The sequence below is a fragment of the Crinia signifera genome, chromosome 5 (assembly GCF_055691185.1).
Source record: "Crinia signifera chromosome 5, ASM5569118v1, whole genome shotgun sequence".
Classification (NCBI taxonomy): Eukaryota; Metazoa; Chordata; class Amphibia; order Anura; family Myobatrachidae; genus Crinia; species Crinia signifera.
Window position 1 is genome coordinate 321815086 of NC_139221.1, and position 19580 is coordinate 321834665.

Below are 19580 nucleotides of genomic sequence, written 5' to 3' on the forward strand. Positions count from 1 at the left end.
AATCGCGGCCATCGCGGCCATCGCATCGCACCCGATTTTTAGTGCATCCGATGGTCGCGATGGTCGCGATGGGCGCCCTTCTAGGTAAAGAGTACCAAAATATATTTAAGAGAGAAAAACTTGCTGCGGTAAATTGTGCGCATTTAGGTAAAGATTTCAAAGTCACCTCAACTCCAGGTGTGTCCCGTTCTTTTTTGGGCCCAAAAAGATGTAGTATGTCCTGATCAGGCCCGGCGACAGGGGGGGGGGGGGTCAAGGGGCACAAAAAAAATGCACTCCGTTTTTTTTCTATTATGCTGTCTGCACCGCTGCTGGCTCGGAGCAGACAGCAGACATACAGAGCGATCACCCTCTCTCCTCTCCCCCCCTCCCCCGCACCACTTACCTGTCACCTGCTGTCATCTAGTATTTTCTATCTAGCTGCGGAAGCCAGGGTAGGCAGAGGATGGCTCTGCTCCTGTATGCTGCTGAGCATTCAGCAGGAGCTAAAAGAAGATGGCTGCCCCCATACAGACTACACAAAGATGGCCGCCGCCTACCAATGAGAAGCCAGGGTTTCCTTCTCCAGGAAATATAGAGAGCACAGAAAAAGGGGCGGGGCTTAACAGAGAAGTGTGAGGAGAAGAAGCTGCTTAATGCCTTCTACACCTTTTTAATTAATCAGGTAAGTGCCTTGGGGGAGGGGAGAGAGTATCTATCTATCTATCATCATCACTCTGATCTATATATCTATCTATCATCACTCTGATCTATCTATCTATCGATCTATCATCACTCTAATCTATCTATCTATCTATCTATCTATCTATCTATCTATCTATCTATCTATCTATCATCACTCTGACCTATCTATCTATCTATCTATCTATCTATCTATCTATCTATCTATCATCACTCTGATCTATCTATCTATCTATCTATCTATCTATCTATCTATCTATCTATCTATCTATCTATCTATCTATCATCACTCTGATCTATCTATCTATCTATCTATCTATCTATCTATCTATCTATCTATCTATCTATCATCACTCTGATCTATCTATCTATCTATCTATCTATCTATCTATCTATCTATCTATCTATCTATCTATCATCACTCTGATCTATCTATCTATCTATCTATCTATCTATCTATCTATCTATCTATCATCACTCTGATCTATCTATCTATCTATCATCACTCTGATCTATCTATCTATCTATCTATCTATCAATCACTCTGACCTATCTATCATCACTCTGACCTACCTATCTATCTATCTATCTATCTATCTAAAGTAGTTTGTAGAAAAAAAAATCTAGACACACACACGTGAAGAGGGTTTTTTTTGGAAGGGGGCCCGGAGATGTCCATGTACCGGGCCCCAAGATTTCTGTTGCAGGCCCTGGTCCTGATATCAGGTTAAGTGTAGTATCTCTCAACTGTACTTCCTCCAATCAGGGTGTGGAGAATGGGCATTCCTTCACAGTGATGGATTATCTGAAGTAAGGGGATGCTTGATCCTGAGCAGGCAAATTAGAGAGGTGGCGTACCTCCGCAGTAGACAGTGAGGCCTGTATGTGGATCCTGCAATCCGGGACTACACAATTGGATCTTATTGTCACTGCAATTCTGGCATAGCACCTGGAGACACACTCTAGGAGGAATAAGCGATTGGAACACCAAGGCTACAGTATCTTTATTCCAGCACCAGCTGAGGGTTTGCTATGAAGGATGGAATTGGAGGTAGTGAATACGCAGGATTGCATCATCACGTGTCAGCAGAATGAACGTAAAAAAAAGGTGAGGTGCACATAAGATGTGAACATGGAATGGGGCAGTGTTAGAGTGCTGGCATTTATACTGGTGAAAAGGAGGCGTGGTTACAGCTGACGGGGTGTGGCTTTGTGGCATGCCCCTGTATACCACTGACCTCATACTATAAGTCCCTGGTCACTAGGGATGGCCATCGACACTATCATCTTTATCTTCGATAGTTGCCATCCATGGTGATAGTGCAAACAACCATCGATGGTACCATACTACAGTATGTGATGAATGACCATCGATGGTTTTAAGAATCAATGACCATCCTTTTTATTTGACTGAGTAGCCCATGGTCTAATCAGAACTTGGGGGCGGGGCATTACATGTGTCCGGCACTTTGATCAGGGAAAAAAAAACTATTGTACTTGTGTAGTTTCACGGCGGCAGTTGCGTAGTCAGCGTAGCGTCCCTGTCAGAATGAGCGTAGTGTTCCCGCGGCCAGCGTAGTCAAAAGTAGCGTAGGGTTTCCACGAGCATCCCTGTCAGAATCAGTGTAGCTTAGTGTTCCCGCATCCGCAAAACGTAGCCAGCGTCCCTGTCAGAGCCAGCGTACTGTTCCCGCGGCCAGCATAGTCAATCAGCAGTACATTGTATTATTAACTAAAATCCAGTTACCAGTTAACACATGTCGTCATTACTGTCTCAGATGTATGATATGACAGGTGTAAATGTGTTCCTGAAACAGGCCCACTACCCATGCCAGCCCGAAGCGTGGAGACCACAGCGAGCCCCGCCTGCTTTACACATCCTCCCGACCTTTTCATACCACCACTGTCCACGTCGGCGTGGAGTTGATTTTATAAAGTGTGGGCAGAGCATCGAGCCACCGAGCCCGAAGCGTGGCGAGCGCAGCAGATTACTTCACATGTATTCCGCGTCCGCTCTCCGCGCTTCGGGCTTGGTGGCTCGGTGCGCTCGCCACACTTTATAAGATCAACTCCACGCCGACAGGGATATTCGGTTATGAAAAGGTTGGGAGGATGTGTAACGCGTGTGCTCGCCACACTTCGGGCTGGCGTGGATAGTGTGGGTTTCAAATGGAGGCATTTGCCTCCTTTATTGTGCATGAGACACACTTGTGTCCACACCCCTTCTTTGTGCAGGAGACGCACGCGCTACCGAACCCCTAACCCTGTCGGCAGAGTTGCTGTACCCTGCCGCAATAGTTACTCAGACGCAGAAGTGTATCAGACGCTTCTGCATCTCAGATGCTCCTGCGTCTCAGACAGATGGAGCGCCTCTCTGCTGGCGCACGCATGATCCTCTCTCCGCCGGAGAGGGGATCATGCGGGCGCCGGCGCTGTGTGAGACGCTCACTAGGCTTGCCAGGGACGCCGGGAACAGAGCTGCAGTTGCCGGCAACAGTGCGGTGAGTAGCTGCCTCATGGGGACACTACACAGGGTTGCTGCGGAGTCACTATGCTGACTATGCTAGACAGCCGTTGGGCTACGCTGATAACGTAGCTTAGGAAAGGGGATGAATCGGGATCCTGATGTCTGACTTTTTGGGTTTGATCCTCGGGGGCAGTTAATAATAAATTCAAACGAACACACCAACCATCACACGAGTAGTAACCAACAATATAATTTTATTTATATATATCTTTTTTTTCACAATGCAAAAGCCACAACCACAGTCACTGTAGAGCAAATGTAGAAAAATAATGGAACCGGCTTATGATGTCATAACTGTTATCGTACTGTCCATGTTATAGGCTACTTGGAACCAGCCGGTAGGAGATGTCTCAGTGGCTCTCAGCCTTACATTCATTATATTCTGTAAGTCAGGGATAAAGGATTTCATTTTAATGACATAAAATCACAGCAATATACATAGATTTGTTTTGTGAATGTTGAAGCCCTTTCAATGACAAGACTTTTTTGCTGGACACATTTGTACGGTCCCTTGTCTTTGTGTTGCTGCCTGATACTGACCTAACTGGATGCCAGCGGCGGCGTTTCGTGGCTGGCACTGTTTGCACCCCCTCGCTGCTGACATTTACCACCGACAAACACTCCAGGCACCGCGATTAGAAGCTTATTTTCTCCTTGAGAGTGAAATAGTCCATAACAGAATAGATTATGAAATTCCTCCTCTACTCACTGACATTTCTAACTTTAAATGCCTTGAGGTTATGATAATATAATCACTCTCCTGTGAGCCACATACGTAGCCATTCCAGAGCAAAAAAAAATACAAAATTAAAAGACGGTCAATGATATTGCCAAGTGCAAATATTTGCAGACGGTATTTTTATAGTTGGACCCAGTTCCCCGGTGAAAATGGTTAGTGGTATCCGGGGCAACAGAGTAACCACCTTCCTTGATGCAATAATTGGGATTATGCAATGTCACAATCCATTGGGTGTGGATCACAATGCCGACAATAAGTAGATCAAAATTGAATGGTTGACAGGCACAAGTTTGAAATGGGATAAAGCAGTGGCGGAACTTGTGGGTGGTGGGTCTAGGTGCAAAAATTTAATTTGGACCCCCCCTCCTTCACCCCAACCCAAATAGACACTATGCAACATGGCAATGGTTGACATGGAGTGGCAGAGGGCGATAGAGAGAGGCAGGGGGTGCCAATGAGAGGAATGGGGAGGCAGAGTGTGACAGGGAGAGGCAGAGGGTGACAGGGGGAGGCAGACAATGACAGGGAGAGGTAGAGAGTGACAGGGGGAGGCAGACGGTAAAGGAGAGGCAGAGGGTGACAGGAAAAGGCAGGAGGAGGCAGAGTCTGAAAGGGGGAGAAAGGGGGAGGCACAGGGTGACATGGAGATGCACAGGGCGACAGGGAGAGGCGGTAGGAGGCACAGTATGACAGGGAGAGGCTGAGGGTGACAGAGGGAGGCAGACGGTAACAGGGAGTGGCAGAGGGTGACTGGAAGAGGCAGGAGGAGGCAGAATCTGACAGGGGAGGCAGAGTATGGCAGGGAGAAGCAAAGGGTGACAGGAAGAGGCAGGAGGAGGCAGAGTCTGACAGGGAGAGGCAGAGGGTGACAGAAAGAGACAGGAGGAGGCAGAGTATGACAGTGAGAGGCAAAGGGTGACAGAGAGAAGCAGGAGAAGGCAGAGTGTAACAGGGATAGGCAGGGGGAGGCAGAGGGTGACAGGGGGAGGCAGACAGGCAGAGGCAGAGGGTGACAGGGAGAGGCAGAAGGTGATGGAGAGGCAGAGGGTGACAGGGGAGGCAGACAGTGACAGGAAGAAGCAGAGTATGACATGGAGAGGCAGAGGGTGACAGGGGGAAAATACAGGGAGAGGCAGAGGGTGACAGGGAGAGGCAGAGGGTGACAGGGGGAGGTAGATATCGACAGGGAGAAGCAGAGTATGACATGGAGAGGCAGGGGGAGGCGGAGTGTGAAAGGGAAATACAGTGGGTAACAGGAAGAGGGTGACAGGGAGAAGCAGAGTATGTTAGGGAGAGGCAGAGGGTGACAGGGAAAGGCAGACAGTGACAGGGAGAGGCAGAGTATGACATGGAGAGGCAGGGGGAGGCAGAGTGTGAAAGGGAAATACAGTGGGTGACAGGAAGAGGGTGACAGGGGCAGCAGTGGGCCCCATAGTCCTCAGGGACCCCTCATGCACTGCACCTCCTGCACCAATGGTAGTTCCGCAACTGGGATACAGGTTGACATGGATCAGGTCAACAAAGACAAATAGTCAACACAAACATTTTTTTTCCACATAGAAAAGGATGACACATGATTTTTTCTCTTTTTTTGGGCTCAATGTCGACATCTGTCAACATTGATCCCCAATCCGTGTAATGCGTACCCTCGCAGGGCTCACTTAGCTCACCGCGCTGACTCTTCCTAATTGTAGTCCACATTGCAAAGCGTGGAAAAATGTCCAAAAAAAAGAAAAATCGTGAAAAACTCATATCGACCATTGACATCTTACTTGTGTCTGCATTTTGTCACTGGCGACCTTGTGCGTATCAACTTTTTTACCATGTCAACCTTGTGTCTGTTGACCGTTCAACCGAATGACTGTTGTCCTAGACATTTTCAAACTAACATCCGGATACCCAATTCATTAGGACCTACGGAATATGTCGGAAATGTCTGATGTTATTGGAAAGTAATATAATGTTTACCAAAACTATTTGGGGAAATTTGACTGCATTTTTTTTTTTGAGGGGGGGGGGGGGCAAACTTAAAACATTTAGTTTTCTGTTAATAGATGATAATTGTATTAAGTAAAATTAATAGAGGCATCTTATCGGGAGAGCTGCCCTTTGCGATATTAATCGCATATGTTAATACATATGACATTAGTAACGGTGCGGTAAGGGGTGGGCAGCACCGGGCAAGGTTGGTACATCCCACCCTATGTCATCATAGGTCAAAGTGACATACTGTATGCGAACATGTTTTTTTGCATGGCATAATATGAAAAGGGGGTTCTCTGTGGCATAACGAGAACTGGGGGCACTAAACTGAATTTAAGAGGTAATAATGTTGTTTTTTTTTGTTTGTTTTTTATAAAGCCAGAAAATGTAGGGGGTAAATTTACCAAAGCTTCTAAAAATGAAACAGATAATTTTTCTATTGTATCCTAGAAAATCAGAGAGAGAATCTGATTGGTTGCTATGGGCAACAAATACTAAGTGAATTTTTATAAGCTTTAATAAATGTACAGTATCCCCTAATGCCATGGGGAATAGAAATTCCTACCTTCACGGTAACATTGAGCAATCTCACGGTGATGACAGTATCAGGCGTTCAGAAATAACAGGGATTTAAATCACCATAAAGGCAGTGACATATTATTAAATAAAGATACGCTCGTGACAGTAATTAAATACAGCAGTCGGCTAATACCGTACGCTGTTGGATAAATACAATTTGTATCATTTGCGTCACAAACTCTTTTCAAAAATCGTTGAAACATTCAAAGGCGTTTTGTTACATTGTACAACTGTATAGCAGAAGTGGCCATATACAGGTTCTCTGTACACTATATACAATAGACGGCAGCTGTTTTATAGAACAAAGAGTAGGACTCATTATGCCAATTCCATAATGACCAGTTATTGCTGAAATATCCAACGTGGTTCTGGTGACGTACAGATTATACTGTAAGAATACACCCATCGTCGGAGCTATTTACACCCTATAAAATTACTATATATATATATATATATATATATATATATATATATATATATATATATATATATATATATATATATATATATATATATATATATATATATACTATATTTCTATTTAATGTTAGCGTCTTTGTTTTAATTTCGCCTCCTGAACAGAATATTTATGTAACAATAGTAATGATAATCTTTTTTAATTAGCCATCTAGGAATAAACATTGAGAAAATGACTCAAACAAATTAAAAGGGTAACATGCAGGGTGGAAAGTCCTAACGGAAACATTTCCATATGTACTAAGCCCGGCCATGCCGACATCGGTGCAGAGGGGAATGGCAGCTATTGCTTGCTGGTGCTTGCCCTAAGCTTAGGGCTTATTTATGCATCTTTACTGGGAGGGATCTGAGCAGATCCCTCCCAGCTTCCCCCACAGCTGCCTGCCACACTCTGAGCATGCACAGGTGGATTCCTGGGTCATAAACATGGAGGGTCAATGACTGGTGCCTATTGCAAAGGGTAGTTTTAATACAGAGGGTGTTACTCATCACAAATGTAAAAAATGCAGGAAGTGGACCACTACACCTCTACAGCTCATGTGCATTTCAACAGGGATTTCTGCTGCTGCTGCCGGCGTGGAACCCCATCCGGGGTCGGATCAGAGCCATTTTGGTCGGATCTGAATCTAAAAAAAAAAATCCCACATGTGTTTTGTGGCATCAGGTGACTGATGAAGAATGTTTTTGATGTTAAAAATATCGTAGGAACAAAAATAAGCCCAAATTCCATAATTTTATCTGATTTGATCAATGTTCAAGAAATCCAAGACTATTTCCGAATCGCAACCAAAAACTTTTGAGTTTGATTTTTGCCAGAACAGAAAGACACAAACATAACACAGAGGATAGATTTGTCAAAATCCCCGAGTGAGAATCCGCGTACATCTCTCTTTCCTATGCTGGGGACGATTTGGCTTGGCGGGTGTGTTAGAGGTGGTGCAGCGGCACCAAGAGAAGTCTTATGTATTGACCACCGCTCTCTCCAACACGTGCTGGTGATATTACCGTACAACACATCTGCCTCATGGGCTGAAAGCAAAACACCAGGGCCTGATTCGCATGAGTCGAGTGCAATGATGGTATCTGATTCTATGGGTCATAGGGTAGACACTATGAAACCTGAAATACATTAGGTCAACACTAAAGGTCGACAGGGCTTATGTCAACACATGATGACATGTTGACCTTAGCCCCATTAACCTAGTTCCTATATCAACCTAAGCCCTGTCAGCCTTTACTGGTTAATGTAAGGTGTGTCTATCTTCATAGTGTCAACCTAGCGACCATATCCTGATTGGAGATCCCAACTCTGGTGGAGACCTGCACCTAGCGTTGGGCTGGTATAAGTGTCAGGAGTCGAAGAGGCACCGAAGCTGCCGCAGCAGCATTGTGCTGAGAATCAGCCCCTCTGTGTTGAATATTCTTTCGGAATTGAAACTTGTCAAAGTGCAAAAAAATTAAAATAAAATGGAACTTTGCATTGTATATTTGTATAATGTATATTTTAAGTGCATGTTTTAATATACGTAAGAATCTAGGATTCTGTTCCTCTTTAGTATTTATGCACTTACAGTACATCATATAGAAATTTTCACGTTTCAGTTAAACCTTTTCCATGATGTAGCTTTAGTGACCCCTGCAGGCAGCGAGGAGTAGTGACACTAAAACTCAGCAGTACATCCTTGCATTACCAGCTGCCTCATGGTACCCCACATACAGTGCACCCCAATTACTCTATCGAAAGGGCACTGCATAATTCCCCTACTGCAGTACAAATGTTCTCCTATAGGCAACCAATAGGGGACAAGAACCATTACATACTGTAAAGGTAGGCAACCTGTGGCAGTGCATGCTGGGATGTGGAGTTCCACAGCAGCTGGATCGTATCCTATAAAGTCATTCATAAACAGAACAGAATGCGTGTGGTTAGATAAACACTGTTAGAGTGTATGTGTATGTACGTACAGTTAGTCTTTATGGCAGTGCATGATTGGTGGTATTTGGATCCTGTCCCAATTGGCATTTGGCCCGTAGCGTAACTACCTTGGCAGTAAGGGGTCACGTGGTACAGCAATCCAGTTGTGGCGATGATTCCACCCAAAGGCCCTCATTTGTTGCAGGATAATCAGGAGAGTCTGATGTCTCTCATTAATAGAGAGTAGTTCAATTACAAAAGAAGACCTTTAAGCGATAGAACGATTGAATGACTTACAGTGTCCTGTACAATGCTACTCGGTTGTTCAGAAGACGCACAGTAAGAGGAACAGAGAGGTAAAGGCCAAGTTACTACCCCCCCAATGATACTGCAACATTACACGCCAGTGGTCCGCACTTTTTGGTTTATGAATATGGTGGATAGTCCGGAACGTCAGGACACGGAGCTACTTGAAGTAATTGAGTCCCGTGACGAGAAAAAACTTCTCCAGAAAGAGCTCTGAATCCAGCACGGCGATATGAGCCGCGCGTCCGATGAGGGTATTGGCCGTGTTCGGCAGAGCGTGAAATACGTTGTGTCGGATTAGCGTGCAATCCTTGGACTCGGTCACCGGCTGGAGGAGGTTGGTGATCATTTCGGTGTAGATTGGACCTGAAACAATAAAAACATGATTGGTTTGCCATTGGTGTGTGGACAGTAATTGACATCGCTGACTGGCTGAGACTTGCAGTTCACCTAGCTACCGCTACTAACAATTCCAAAAGCGTTAAAGGGGATTGGTTTGAAATCCCGGCGGTCGGAATCCCGACAAGGGGGGGGGGGGCGTGGATCGCTGCGTTCGCCACTGCGTTCGCCACGCAGCGGGCCCGGTGCCTTGCTACGCTCAGCGAACTAATATTTTCTCCCTCTATGGGTGTCGTGGACACCCACAGAGGGACAAAGTGCCGGGATTTTGGCGGTCGGGATTCCGGTGTCGGGATTCCGACCGCTGGGATTCTGACCGCCGGGATTTCAACTGCATCCCCGTTAAAGGACATGCTCAGACTATGTAAGATGACATGGCCACATTCTCTACTTCTAACGTTCCTTAATCAGATATGTCCTGAGACATTTTTGCCCAGTGATTGGTTAACCCACATCCCGGAATCTATGAGACATCTATGGGGTCAACGTATATAAGGTGGACTATGGGGTCAACGTCTATGTGGTCAGCGTATATAAGGTGGACTATGGGGTCAACGTCTATGGGGACAACGTATATAAGGTGGACTATGGGGTCAACGTCTATGGGGTCAATGTATATAAGGTGGACAAGCATTGGGTTGACCACTGAATGTCAACATGGTTTAGGTCGACACATAAAATAGGTTGACATGCCTAAGGTCGACATGGTTGGAGGGTCAACACAGGCATTAGGACGACAATGGTTTTCACCTTTTTTTTTAGCCGACATGTGCCGACAGGCGGTATTTCATGCCCTACTAAGGTGTGGTGTGAGAATAGAATGGTGTGCCGGGCGCAGCGAGGTATCGTGCCTAGAGAGTGCCGAGTGCAGCAAACCATGTGAGGGGATGTGGTGCACCGATACGGTAGGGATGGCCATTGTTGCCTTTGCCATCGATGGTTGCCATCAATGGCAAAAGTGCAACAGGCCATCGATGGTGTATAAGTATGCAATGGATGACCATCAAAAAAAAACATTGTGAGGTCCCCCCTCCTGAGCATAACCAGCCCCGGGCTCATTGAGCCGGACCTGGTTCCAAAAATACGGGGGACAAAAAGCATAGGGGTCCCCCGTATTTCTGAAACCAGCCTCGGACTCTTGGACCGGTCCTGGTTCCAAAAAATACGGGGGACAAAAAATCTGGGGGTCCCCCTGTATTTTGAAACCAGCACCGGGCTCCAACAGCCTGCGGTGTCATGCCACAGCCGGGGGACACTTTTTATATAAGGTTCCCCGTCCGGAACATGAGCACCGACGCCGTGGCTGGTTATGCTCAGGAGGGGGGACCCCACGCCATTTTTTTCCCCAAAAAATACTTTAACACATTTTTTAACACAGGACCATGCACAGATCGCAATGATCTGTGCAGGGTTCTGGCCAATTCGCCAGTCAGAACCTGGTCTAAATGTTTTGCAATTTTTAGACACATTGTCCCGAATTTGCATCTCATTAAATATGCGAATTGTATAGTTTTCAATGGGAAAACATCTGGATGCGAGATCCGGCGTGACCAAAAATTGCACTTTCAGAAAGTGCGATTTCGCTGCAAAATCGCTGTTTTTCGCATCTCTTTAAATATGCGAATTGGGAAAAAGGGAGATTTGAGCCGTTTTGGCGAATAAAATCGCAAAAAATCACATTTTCGAATCTCATTAAATCTCGCCCGATATGTCCTATAAAAAGTAACACTACAGATCATTATGATGAATAAAAATGTTTGCTTGGCAATTTTCAAACCAATTTTGATAAATTCACTTGGCACTCAAAGGGTTAATGTAAATGGATACAAAACTGTAATTATGTTATAGAATATGTTGTTATTTATACTTTGTGCTATTTGGAGTTTATTGATCTCACAAAAGGTTTTGCCCAATCAGAGCAGGGCGCGCGATCGACCCTGTTTAAGTAACAACTTGCAGCACAGGCCGTTAATCTGCCCTAATGAGCCCCTAGCGCAGCTTACGTGTTGTTACAGCCGCTGTATTTTACTGCGGCATCAGCACAAAACAGTGTTTAAGAGCCGGTTCATTGGTTTTATGCTGTATGTCTTCCCTGCGCAGTAAACGGGACTCAGTGTATTAGTATCCTTGTAACTAGCAAAATACAGCGTTGTCATCACACAAAGTAATCGGCCAAATTGGCAGCTTTACAGAGTCTTGTTACCGGGAAGACATCGTCCGAACATCACAAGAAACCGCTAAATAACATTGGGTCTGATTCTCCCCCACTGTCAATCAGGCAGAGGCGTTCGCTGCTCTGCGTTGTGACCGCAGGACCAATCCTAGCACACGCGCAGAACCCAAACCATGGCCATAATGCGATCCAACCTGAATTAGCCCCAATAGCTTTCATTTCATATAATAATGTCCGTTACCTGTATGTTTGTCCTTGATAGCGTTTTTACACATCTCAATCCTGGCGGAGTGGAACGGCACATAGCGGTCTTGCGGCGACGCAACCAGAACAATATTTTTAAAATACTGAAGTCCTATGTACAGAAAAAAAAACATAATAAAAAAGGACCGTTCATATAAAAGAAATTGAATACTTTATGAGACATGCGAGGACTTAACAGAGGGTTCCTGATACACTACGCATGAGTTCGGGTTTGCAGTACGTATACGGGAGGTCATCCTGCAACTTTTTCTGTACGCATGTCCTTTGCTAAGTGATTGACAGGAAGTAGGTCTTTGGGGATGGAAACCGGCTGTTTAGTGGGAGTGCTAAGAAAAATGTAGGAGTGCATAGAAAAAGAGGAGTGTCCGGGAAAAAGCAAGGCGTGCCTGAGCGTTATAGGGGAGGGTGTGTGACGTCAGCTCCAGGCCGGATATGCCTTCTTCCATCGCAGCGCTGAGCATGTCCAGGGCTATGCGGCAACTGAGATGACTTGCACCCAGTGTCAAAATCATTAGATGTGAACGTGTTACGACGGCTTTGGACATATTCACATAGCGGCAAGTTCTGTAGATGTGTAGCCAAAAACTTTGATTCGCATAGCGCTCATATTGATTCGCCATCAATAAAAAGTTTTCAATTTTGAAAGCCTTTCCTTCCATCTCATAGGATAATAGTATGAGCCTCAAATTATTCAATATACAGCCCTCAAAAATATTTAAGACAGGCGGGCCCATCCCCACTGTTCTAGCCCTCTGCACCTTGTCAGCACTGCCCCAAGTCAACCGTATGGTGTAGACCATGGACCTGTTGACCTATCAGCCTGTGCTAGTTCCTGGGTGGAAGAAATTATTATATTAAAGTTATGGCTGCCTTGTTTTAGTTTTAAATTTGTGGCGTAATAAAATAATGATTATAGACAACTGTCATTTATAGTTGGACCACTACGGTGGAAAGGTTGTCCACTCCACAGCTCCTACCACCAGACATTAGGAAGTGCTCCAATGCTTATCAGAGTTCAGCTGGTCGCATCTAAGAGGTGGAAACTTGAGTTTGATATGATGTTTCCACTTCAGATATATTCTGGAGCAAGGCTTTAATCCACCATGTGCCGGCCCATCCACTAACATGTGGTTTAATGATGTCACATCAAGGCAGCAGGACCAGGAAAAGGAGGAGCTCCCAAAGCATGTAAGTGCTCATCGGTAATTGACCTGCTTGCAACGATAGAGAATCCATGAGGGTAACATAGATGGTAACACACTATACTATGGAAGCCCATCAATGGTTTCACCCACTAGTGGTCCTCCCTATTCTTTCGCTCATTGTTCTGGGGGCCAGTCACTGCCTGTTGGTGGGGCTTTGTGGGTTGTTGGGGGACAGAGCTGTGCACCATGACCTGGCAATCATAAGGAAGAAGAAGAAAAACTATGTGGTGCTTCTATTCCATTAATGGTGGGCAACCAATCGGGTTTCCGTCATTGATGGAAAACACATTTGACATCAGACATAGACCATCGATGATTTAAAATCATTGATGGTCAATGGCCTTCCCTACTCTGCGGTGGCCATGTAGGTGGTCTTATAATCTACATCCAGGTGCACCAGGTCAAGACCAAGGTAGTGTGTGCTGTGCTTTGTAGTTCTGTTAATGACGAGCATAATATATAACATCACCTGCACGTACCTGGCTTTTGGCTTAGCTGGTACAGGAAAGATTTGCGGAGATCTGCATTATCCCGGAATGTCAGCTGCAGCAGTGAGCCGGACTTTTTCAGCTTTTGCATTAGCCACAGACCTGGACGATAGAAATGAGATGACTAATGAATTGCACAAATAAGGTGATTCCTCCTATACATAGTCCCACCCACACGGCTCCAAACCCCTCCTCCCTGTTACTAAACCCATCCTCCTACTGCAATAGAGGAGAGTACTGTATTCCTGGATTCTGCTTGATATCAATAATTAAATCAAAACTACCCAAAAGACAATATCTAGCCTTCCCTGCACCAGCAGCCGCTGACATACAGCCATCTATCACAGCCGGTGGCTGGGTGTGCGGAAGGCAGGCAATCCACTTTATGATATGGTTGTGTTTAGATCCACTTCTGTTTTTTGACCAGGATGTAATGTTAGGTGAGGGCGGAAGTTGTTAGATGCCCTCACAGTGTTTTTATATTACCGTATTTATCGGCGTATAACACGCACAGGCGTATAACACGCACCTTCATTTTAAGAGGGAAATTCCAGGAAAAAAATAAGAATAACTCAGAACTTTTTTTTTATTAGTATTATTACCACTTATAAGGTAAATAATGTAAAAGGACAGTAAAAGCAACTGTTTTAACAAAAGAAACTTGGATATTTTGTTTTTACAAAAGTTTACTCAGAAATCACTATCTGGGAAACCAAGAAACTCTTCATCTTCACTGCTATCTTCAAAATCGCAATGAACACTGCTGCTTTCACTGCTACTATCTTCATAAATCAGCTCATCTTCTTCACCATCCAAAGCATTACTTATGCCGCATTTCTTAAAAGATTTGATAACAATATCTTCTCTAACTGCGTCCCACGAAGTCTTTATCCACTGACAAACTTTTGAAATGCCAGGTCTTTTCATTCGGCCAGAATTCGTCATTTCATGTTGGGTTTCATCACACATGTATTTATTCCATTCTTCACGCATTACGGCTTTGAAGGGCTTGTTAATGCTAACATCCAATGGCTGCAATTGTGATGTTAGTCCTCCTGGAATGACAGCTATTTCTGTTTTGCATTTTTGAAATTCTTTCTTTGTTGGTTCTGTAAGATGAGATCTGAATGAGTCCAGTACTAACAAGGATGGCTTCTTTAACAAAGCACCTGGGCGCTTCTCCCACACATTTCTAATCCAAACCTTCATGCCTTCTTCATCCATCCAACCTTTGGGATGAACATGCACCTGTATGCCACGTGGAATTTTCTCTTTAGGCAAAGTTTTCCTTTTAAAAATGACCAATGGTGGCAGCTTGTTTCCATCTGCAGTGACAGCAAGGACCACGGTATAATGATTTTTCTCATGCCCTGATGTTTTAATTGTTACTGTCTTTGCACCTCTTGCTTCCACAGTTTTGTTTGAAGGAACATCGAAGGTGAGTGGTACTTCATCCATGTTGCCTATTTGACCAACTTCAAAATTTGTTCTTTTCCTTTGTTTGATAATAAACTTATGAAAATTTATTATCTTCTCCTCATAATCATCTGGCATACGCTGGGCAATCCTGGTTCTTGTTCGCATCCGAAGCTCATGCCTCTTCATGAATCTTTGGCACCATGATGCTGTTCCTTTGAAATCATGTATTTGCAACTCTTTGCTGATTTTCACTGCATGAATAATGATCATTTTTGTTGATAAAGCAATACCAGCTTTTCTATGATTTACTACAAACTCCTTCACCTTTTCTTCTAATTTTGGCCATTTAACAATACCACTGCGAAAATTGCATTTTGTTTTTCCTAATGTCTTGAGTTTTTCTTCCATTTTTCGCCACTCTCGTATTGTGCATTCAGTTGGTGGCTCTCCAAAATGCCTTGCTGCAGCCCTATTTCCGTGTTGTTTGGCATATTCCACAACCTTCAACTTGAAAGCAGCTGTATATGCTCCACGCTTTTGTTTTAAATCCATTAGGGATACCAGTAGTCACACTGCAGTGGTATACGGTACTTTTTACCTAAGTTTAAATTAAAAAAAAGAGTAAGGTACCGTAGTATCAGGGGGGTGTAATTTTACATTCTGTAACGCAGTCTGCTGCGCTATATAAGACACTGTAACGGAATCTAAATGCACTATATAAGACGCTGTAATGGAACATGCTGCACTATATAGGACACTGTAGCGGAATCTGCTGCACTACCGTTATATAAGACGCTGTAATGGAACCTGCTGCACTATATAGGACACTGTAACGGAATCTGCTGCACTATATAAGACGCTGTAATGGAACCTGCTGCACTATATAGGACACTGTAACGGAATCTGCTGCACTATATAAGACGCTGTAATGGAACCTGCTGCGCTATATAGGACACTGTAACGGAACCTGCTGCACTATATAAGACACTGTACTGGAATCTGCTGTGCTATATATAAATATACGGTATCAGGTGCTGACAGCTGTTAATAAATACCGTAAATATATACCGGTAAATATGTATACAGATAAAGCAGAAGCCAGAGAAATTCACTCATCATTTCCCCCCCCCCCCCCCGCCCCCCCAGCCCCCAGGTTTATTACAGTGTTATTACACTGTTTATTAGCATACAGCATTAATTTAAATACGTACTGGATTTTACTTGCAGGGCAGCACAGTTATCCTTCTCCTCCTCCAGGCTACAGCCAGCGCTTGGGAAGGCTGATGACGCTGCTGTAGCCAGGGAGGAAGGAGTCACTGTGCAGGGAGGAGCTTTAACCCCTTCTGTGGTGGGTTGTGCTGGGGCAGGACAAACCTACCAGGGCAGGTTTATCCTGCCCCAGCAAAACCCACCACAGAAGGTTAGAAGCAGCCCGCCCCCCCCTCGCCTCCGCTCCGGCGTTAGTACGCCGGAGCTTCCCTGCTGCCTCTCCCCCTTCCTAGCCGCCTGTCACATTTAGCAGTGACGTCGGCGGCAGGCTGGGGGATGTTCGCGGCTCGGGAGGACTCGGTTAGAAGCAGGACTAGGTTAGAAGCAGCCCGCCCCCCCCTCGCCTCCGCTCCGGCGTTAGTACGCCGGAGCTTCCCTGCTGCCTCTCTCCCCCTTCCTAGCCGCCTGTCACATTTAGCAGTGACGTCGGCGGCAGGCTGGGGGATGTTCGCGGCTCGGGAGGACTCGGGTGCCTGAGCGCTTCCGAGTCCCCCCGAGCCTGGCCGACATTACCCGAGCCTGCCGCCGACGTCACTGTAAAGTGACAGGCGCGCCGGGGTGGTCTGGGGAAGCTACGATCGCCGGAGGACAGGGGGACTGGGCCTGATCGGAGGTATGGGGTAGAGGTGCTGCGCCAGTGGTGCACACCTGGACACCACTGGCGCGCACCTATTATATACCAATACAGGTATATTTACTGCAATTTACCGCCGTATAGCACGCATATCGGCGTATAACACGCAGCCATCTTTTCCCCCTGTTTTCAGGGGGAAAAAAGTGCGTGTTATACGCCGATAAATACGGTACCTGAAATTTACGTAGGTGTAGGTTATTTTCTTTTATTTCATCTGGATTGTACCCTCGCGGGCTTGCTTAGCTCGTCACGCTTTGGGTACGGTGGCTCGCTTCGCTCACCACAGATTTATATTCCCAGTGGACCCAGTGCATGATGGGAAAAGTCCAAACACAGAAGTGGTTCTAGCCGCCCCCTTTAAGGTTTTTTGAAGCCGTTTATCTGGCTGGCTGGGAGAGTCTGACATTGGCTTCTTGTTCCACCTTGTCCGCCAGGAAGTCTTAAGTGTGATGGTAACTCCTACTCAGGCATTTAGGGGCCCTCCTCCTCTGCGGCCCTTTGAAAAGTAGTCCGGTTGAGAGTGCAGCTGGGTCAGTGGCAGCGCAGAGAACAGCGGAGCTTCTAAATTTGGGGACTTCCACTAATCCAGAGGTGAGCAAATGACAGCTGTAGAGGAGGACTACATCTCCCAACACTGCATTCAGATGAAGACCAGAAAGTCTTAAGGGCGTGAAGGTGGAGAAGCCTCCTCCTCCACTGGCAGCAGTAATCAACTGTCACAGGGAAGAGTGAACTTGACTACTCATCACCTCTTGGAACCACTTTGGACCATTTTGCGGTATTACCATGATATATATTTAGTGTATAATAGGCACTACTGGGGGCATTATGTGTTAAGCAGGAGTTCTAGGGGCATTACATGTAGTGGTATAATGTGATATGGGCATTACAGTGTGTGGCATAATGTGATATGGGCATTATGGTGTGTGGGATAATGTGCTATGGCATTTCGGTGTACAGCATAATGTGTAAGTTGCATTACAGTATTATTGGTACTGTTATGTGGCCACACCACTTCCCCATGAAGCCACTCCCCTAAAAATTGTATGTGCACCTACGGCGGGCAGTGTTCATTTGTAAGTACAGTATGAGGGAGGGGTGCACCAATTCCCTTTCTAGGCACAGGGAACAAAAATGTCTAGTAATGGCACTATATGCGGCTGCCCCTTTATACCCAATACCTTTGGGGACTTATTCATTAATAGGGAAGGCATTGCGGCATGTTTTGTAGGCAAGATTAGCTGTGGTAAGAAGTTGTAAGGGTCTGCACACGGGGCCTAATTCAGCATTGGTCGCTAATTTGCTAATTAAGCAATTATCGTATGACTGCAAATGAGCACGTGAGCGAGGGTGGTTAGCGAAAGAAAATGCATATGGATCGTAAACACAAATCAGCTGGAGCTTGAATGACAAGAAGCCGGCATTTGGGGGGTGGAAACCTACCGTTTTCTGGGAGTGTCAGAAAAAACGGTACTTGTGTACTAGCACGGCGCCCACAATATTTGGTCGCACACCATAACACCCGATGCACTGCGATGCGATTTAGCACAGCGCGCCTGAAGCGTGGCGAGCGTACGCGGAATACATGTAAAGTAATACACATCCCCTCGCGGGGCTCACTGCGCTCGCCACGCTTCTGCTTCGGTGGCTCGCTGCGCTCGCCACACTATATGAAATAATACTCCACGCCGACGTGGATAGTGGGGGTATGAAAAGGTCTTAGGACGCATACCGCCGCCCCTCGCGGGCTCGCTGCGCTTGCCACGCTTCAGGTTCAAGTTCATAGTGGGGGTGGCGTGGGGGTGCATTTAACATTGTAAGCCCCCATTAGGGTGCTTATACAATTTAAAATCGCATCGCATTGTATGGCATTGTATGCCATATACAATGCTATACAATTTTAACATTGTATGACATCGGGGACATCTCGTCGCATCGCATAGCATGCCTTATGGTCTGCGATGCGATGGGCGCCGTGATAGTACACAAGTACCGAAAAAACTCAGGTGTGCCCAGGCGTTTTCAGAGTGGGTCTCTGACATCAGTGCCGGCCTCGTTCAGCCCATCTCAGCCACAGATTAGTGGAATCCTCTGAGTTAGCAACATTTGCACAGACCGTAAAAATCTTTTGATAGTTTTGCAATTTTTTTTTGCAAATTTGCATGCAGCCTTTTCTCCCTCTGTCTGGGCGGTGGCAACTCGCAAACAAATGCAACTTCTCGGATTAGCGATCCATGCTAAATTCAGCCCACTGTGTACTGTATGTGGGAGCACAGGTTGTCCACATTGGGAAATGCCAACCAGTGGCGGATCCAGGGGTGGGCTACATCACATCGCAAAATTCAAATAGATGAACCACACCAACTGCCACCCCGACTGCTGCCAAACATCACCGGCTGGGACTCACTGGCAGTTGGTGTGGCTAATCAATTTAAATTTTGGACTGTGCTGAACAAATGACGGTCCCCAATTTCATCAGAAAACATTTATTGGAATGTTTCAGCCAGTAGACTGTAGACTAG

The 19580-nt window shown here is 45.7% G+C and overlaps 1 protein-coding gene across 4 annotated transcripts in view; it reads right to left on the reverse strand.

Annotated features, from left to right (window-relative positions):
- Positions 1-3385: 3385 nt before the first annotated feature.
- Positions 3386-19580, reverse strand: part of FAM135B (family with sequence similarity 135 member B) — a 174570-nt gene continuing 158375 nt past the window's right edge. For all 4 annotated transcript variants that reach the window (XM_083144892.1, XM_083144894.1, XM_083144890.1 and 1 more), the window contains 3 exons: positions 13728-13838; positions 12021-12134; positions 3386-9573 (listed from right to left, as the gene is read on the reverse strand). In XM_083144892.1, coding sequence (XP_083001018.1) covers positions 9368-9573; positions 12021-12134; positions 13728-13838 — 431 coding nt within the window. In that variant the 3' untranslated portion in view covers positions 3386-9367. The remainder of the gene's footprint in view (positions 9574-12020; positions 12135-13727; positions 13839-19580) is intronic.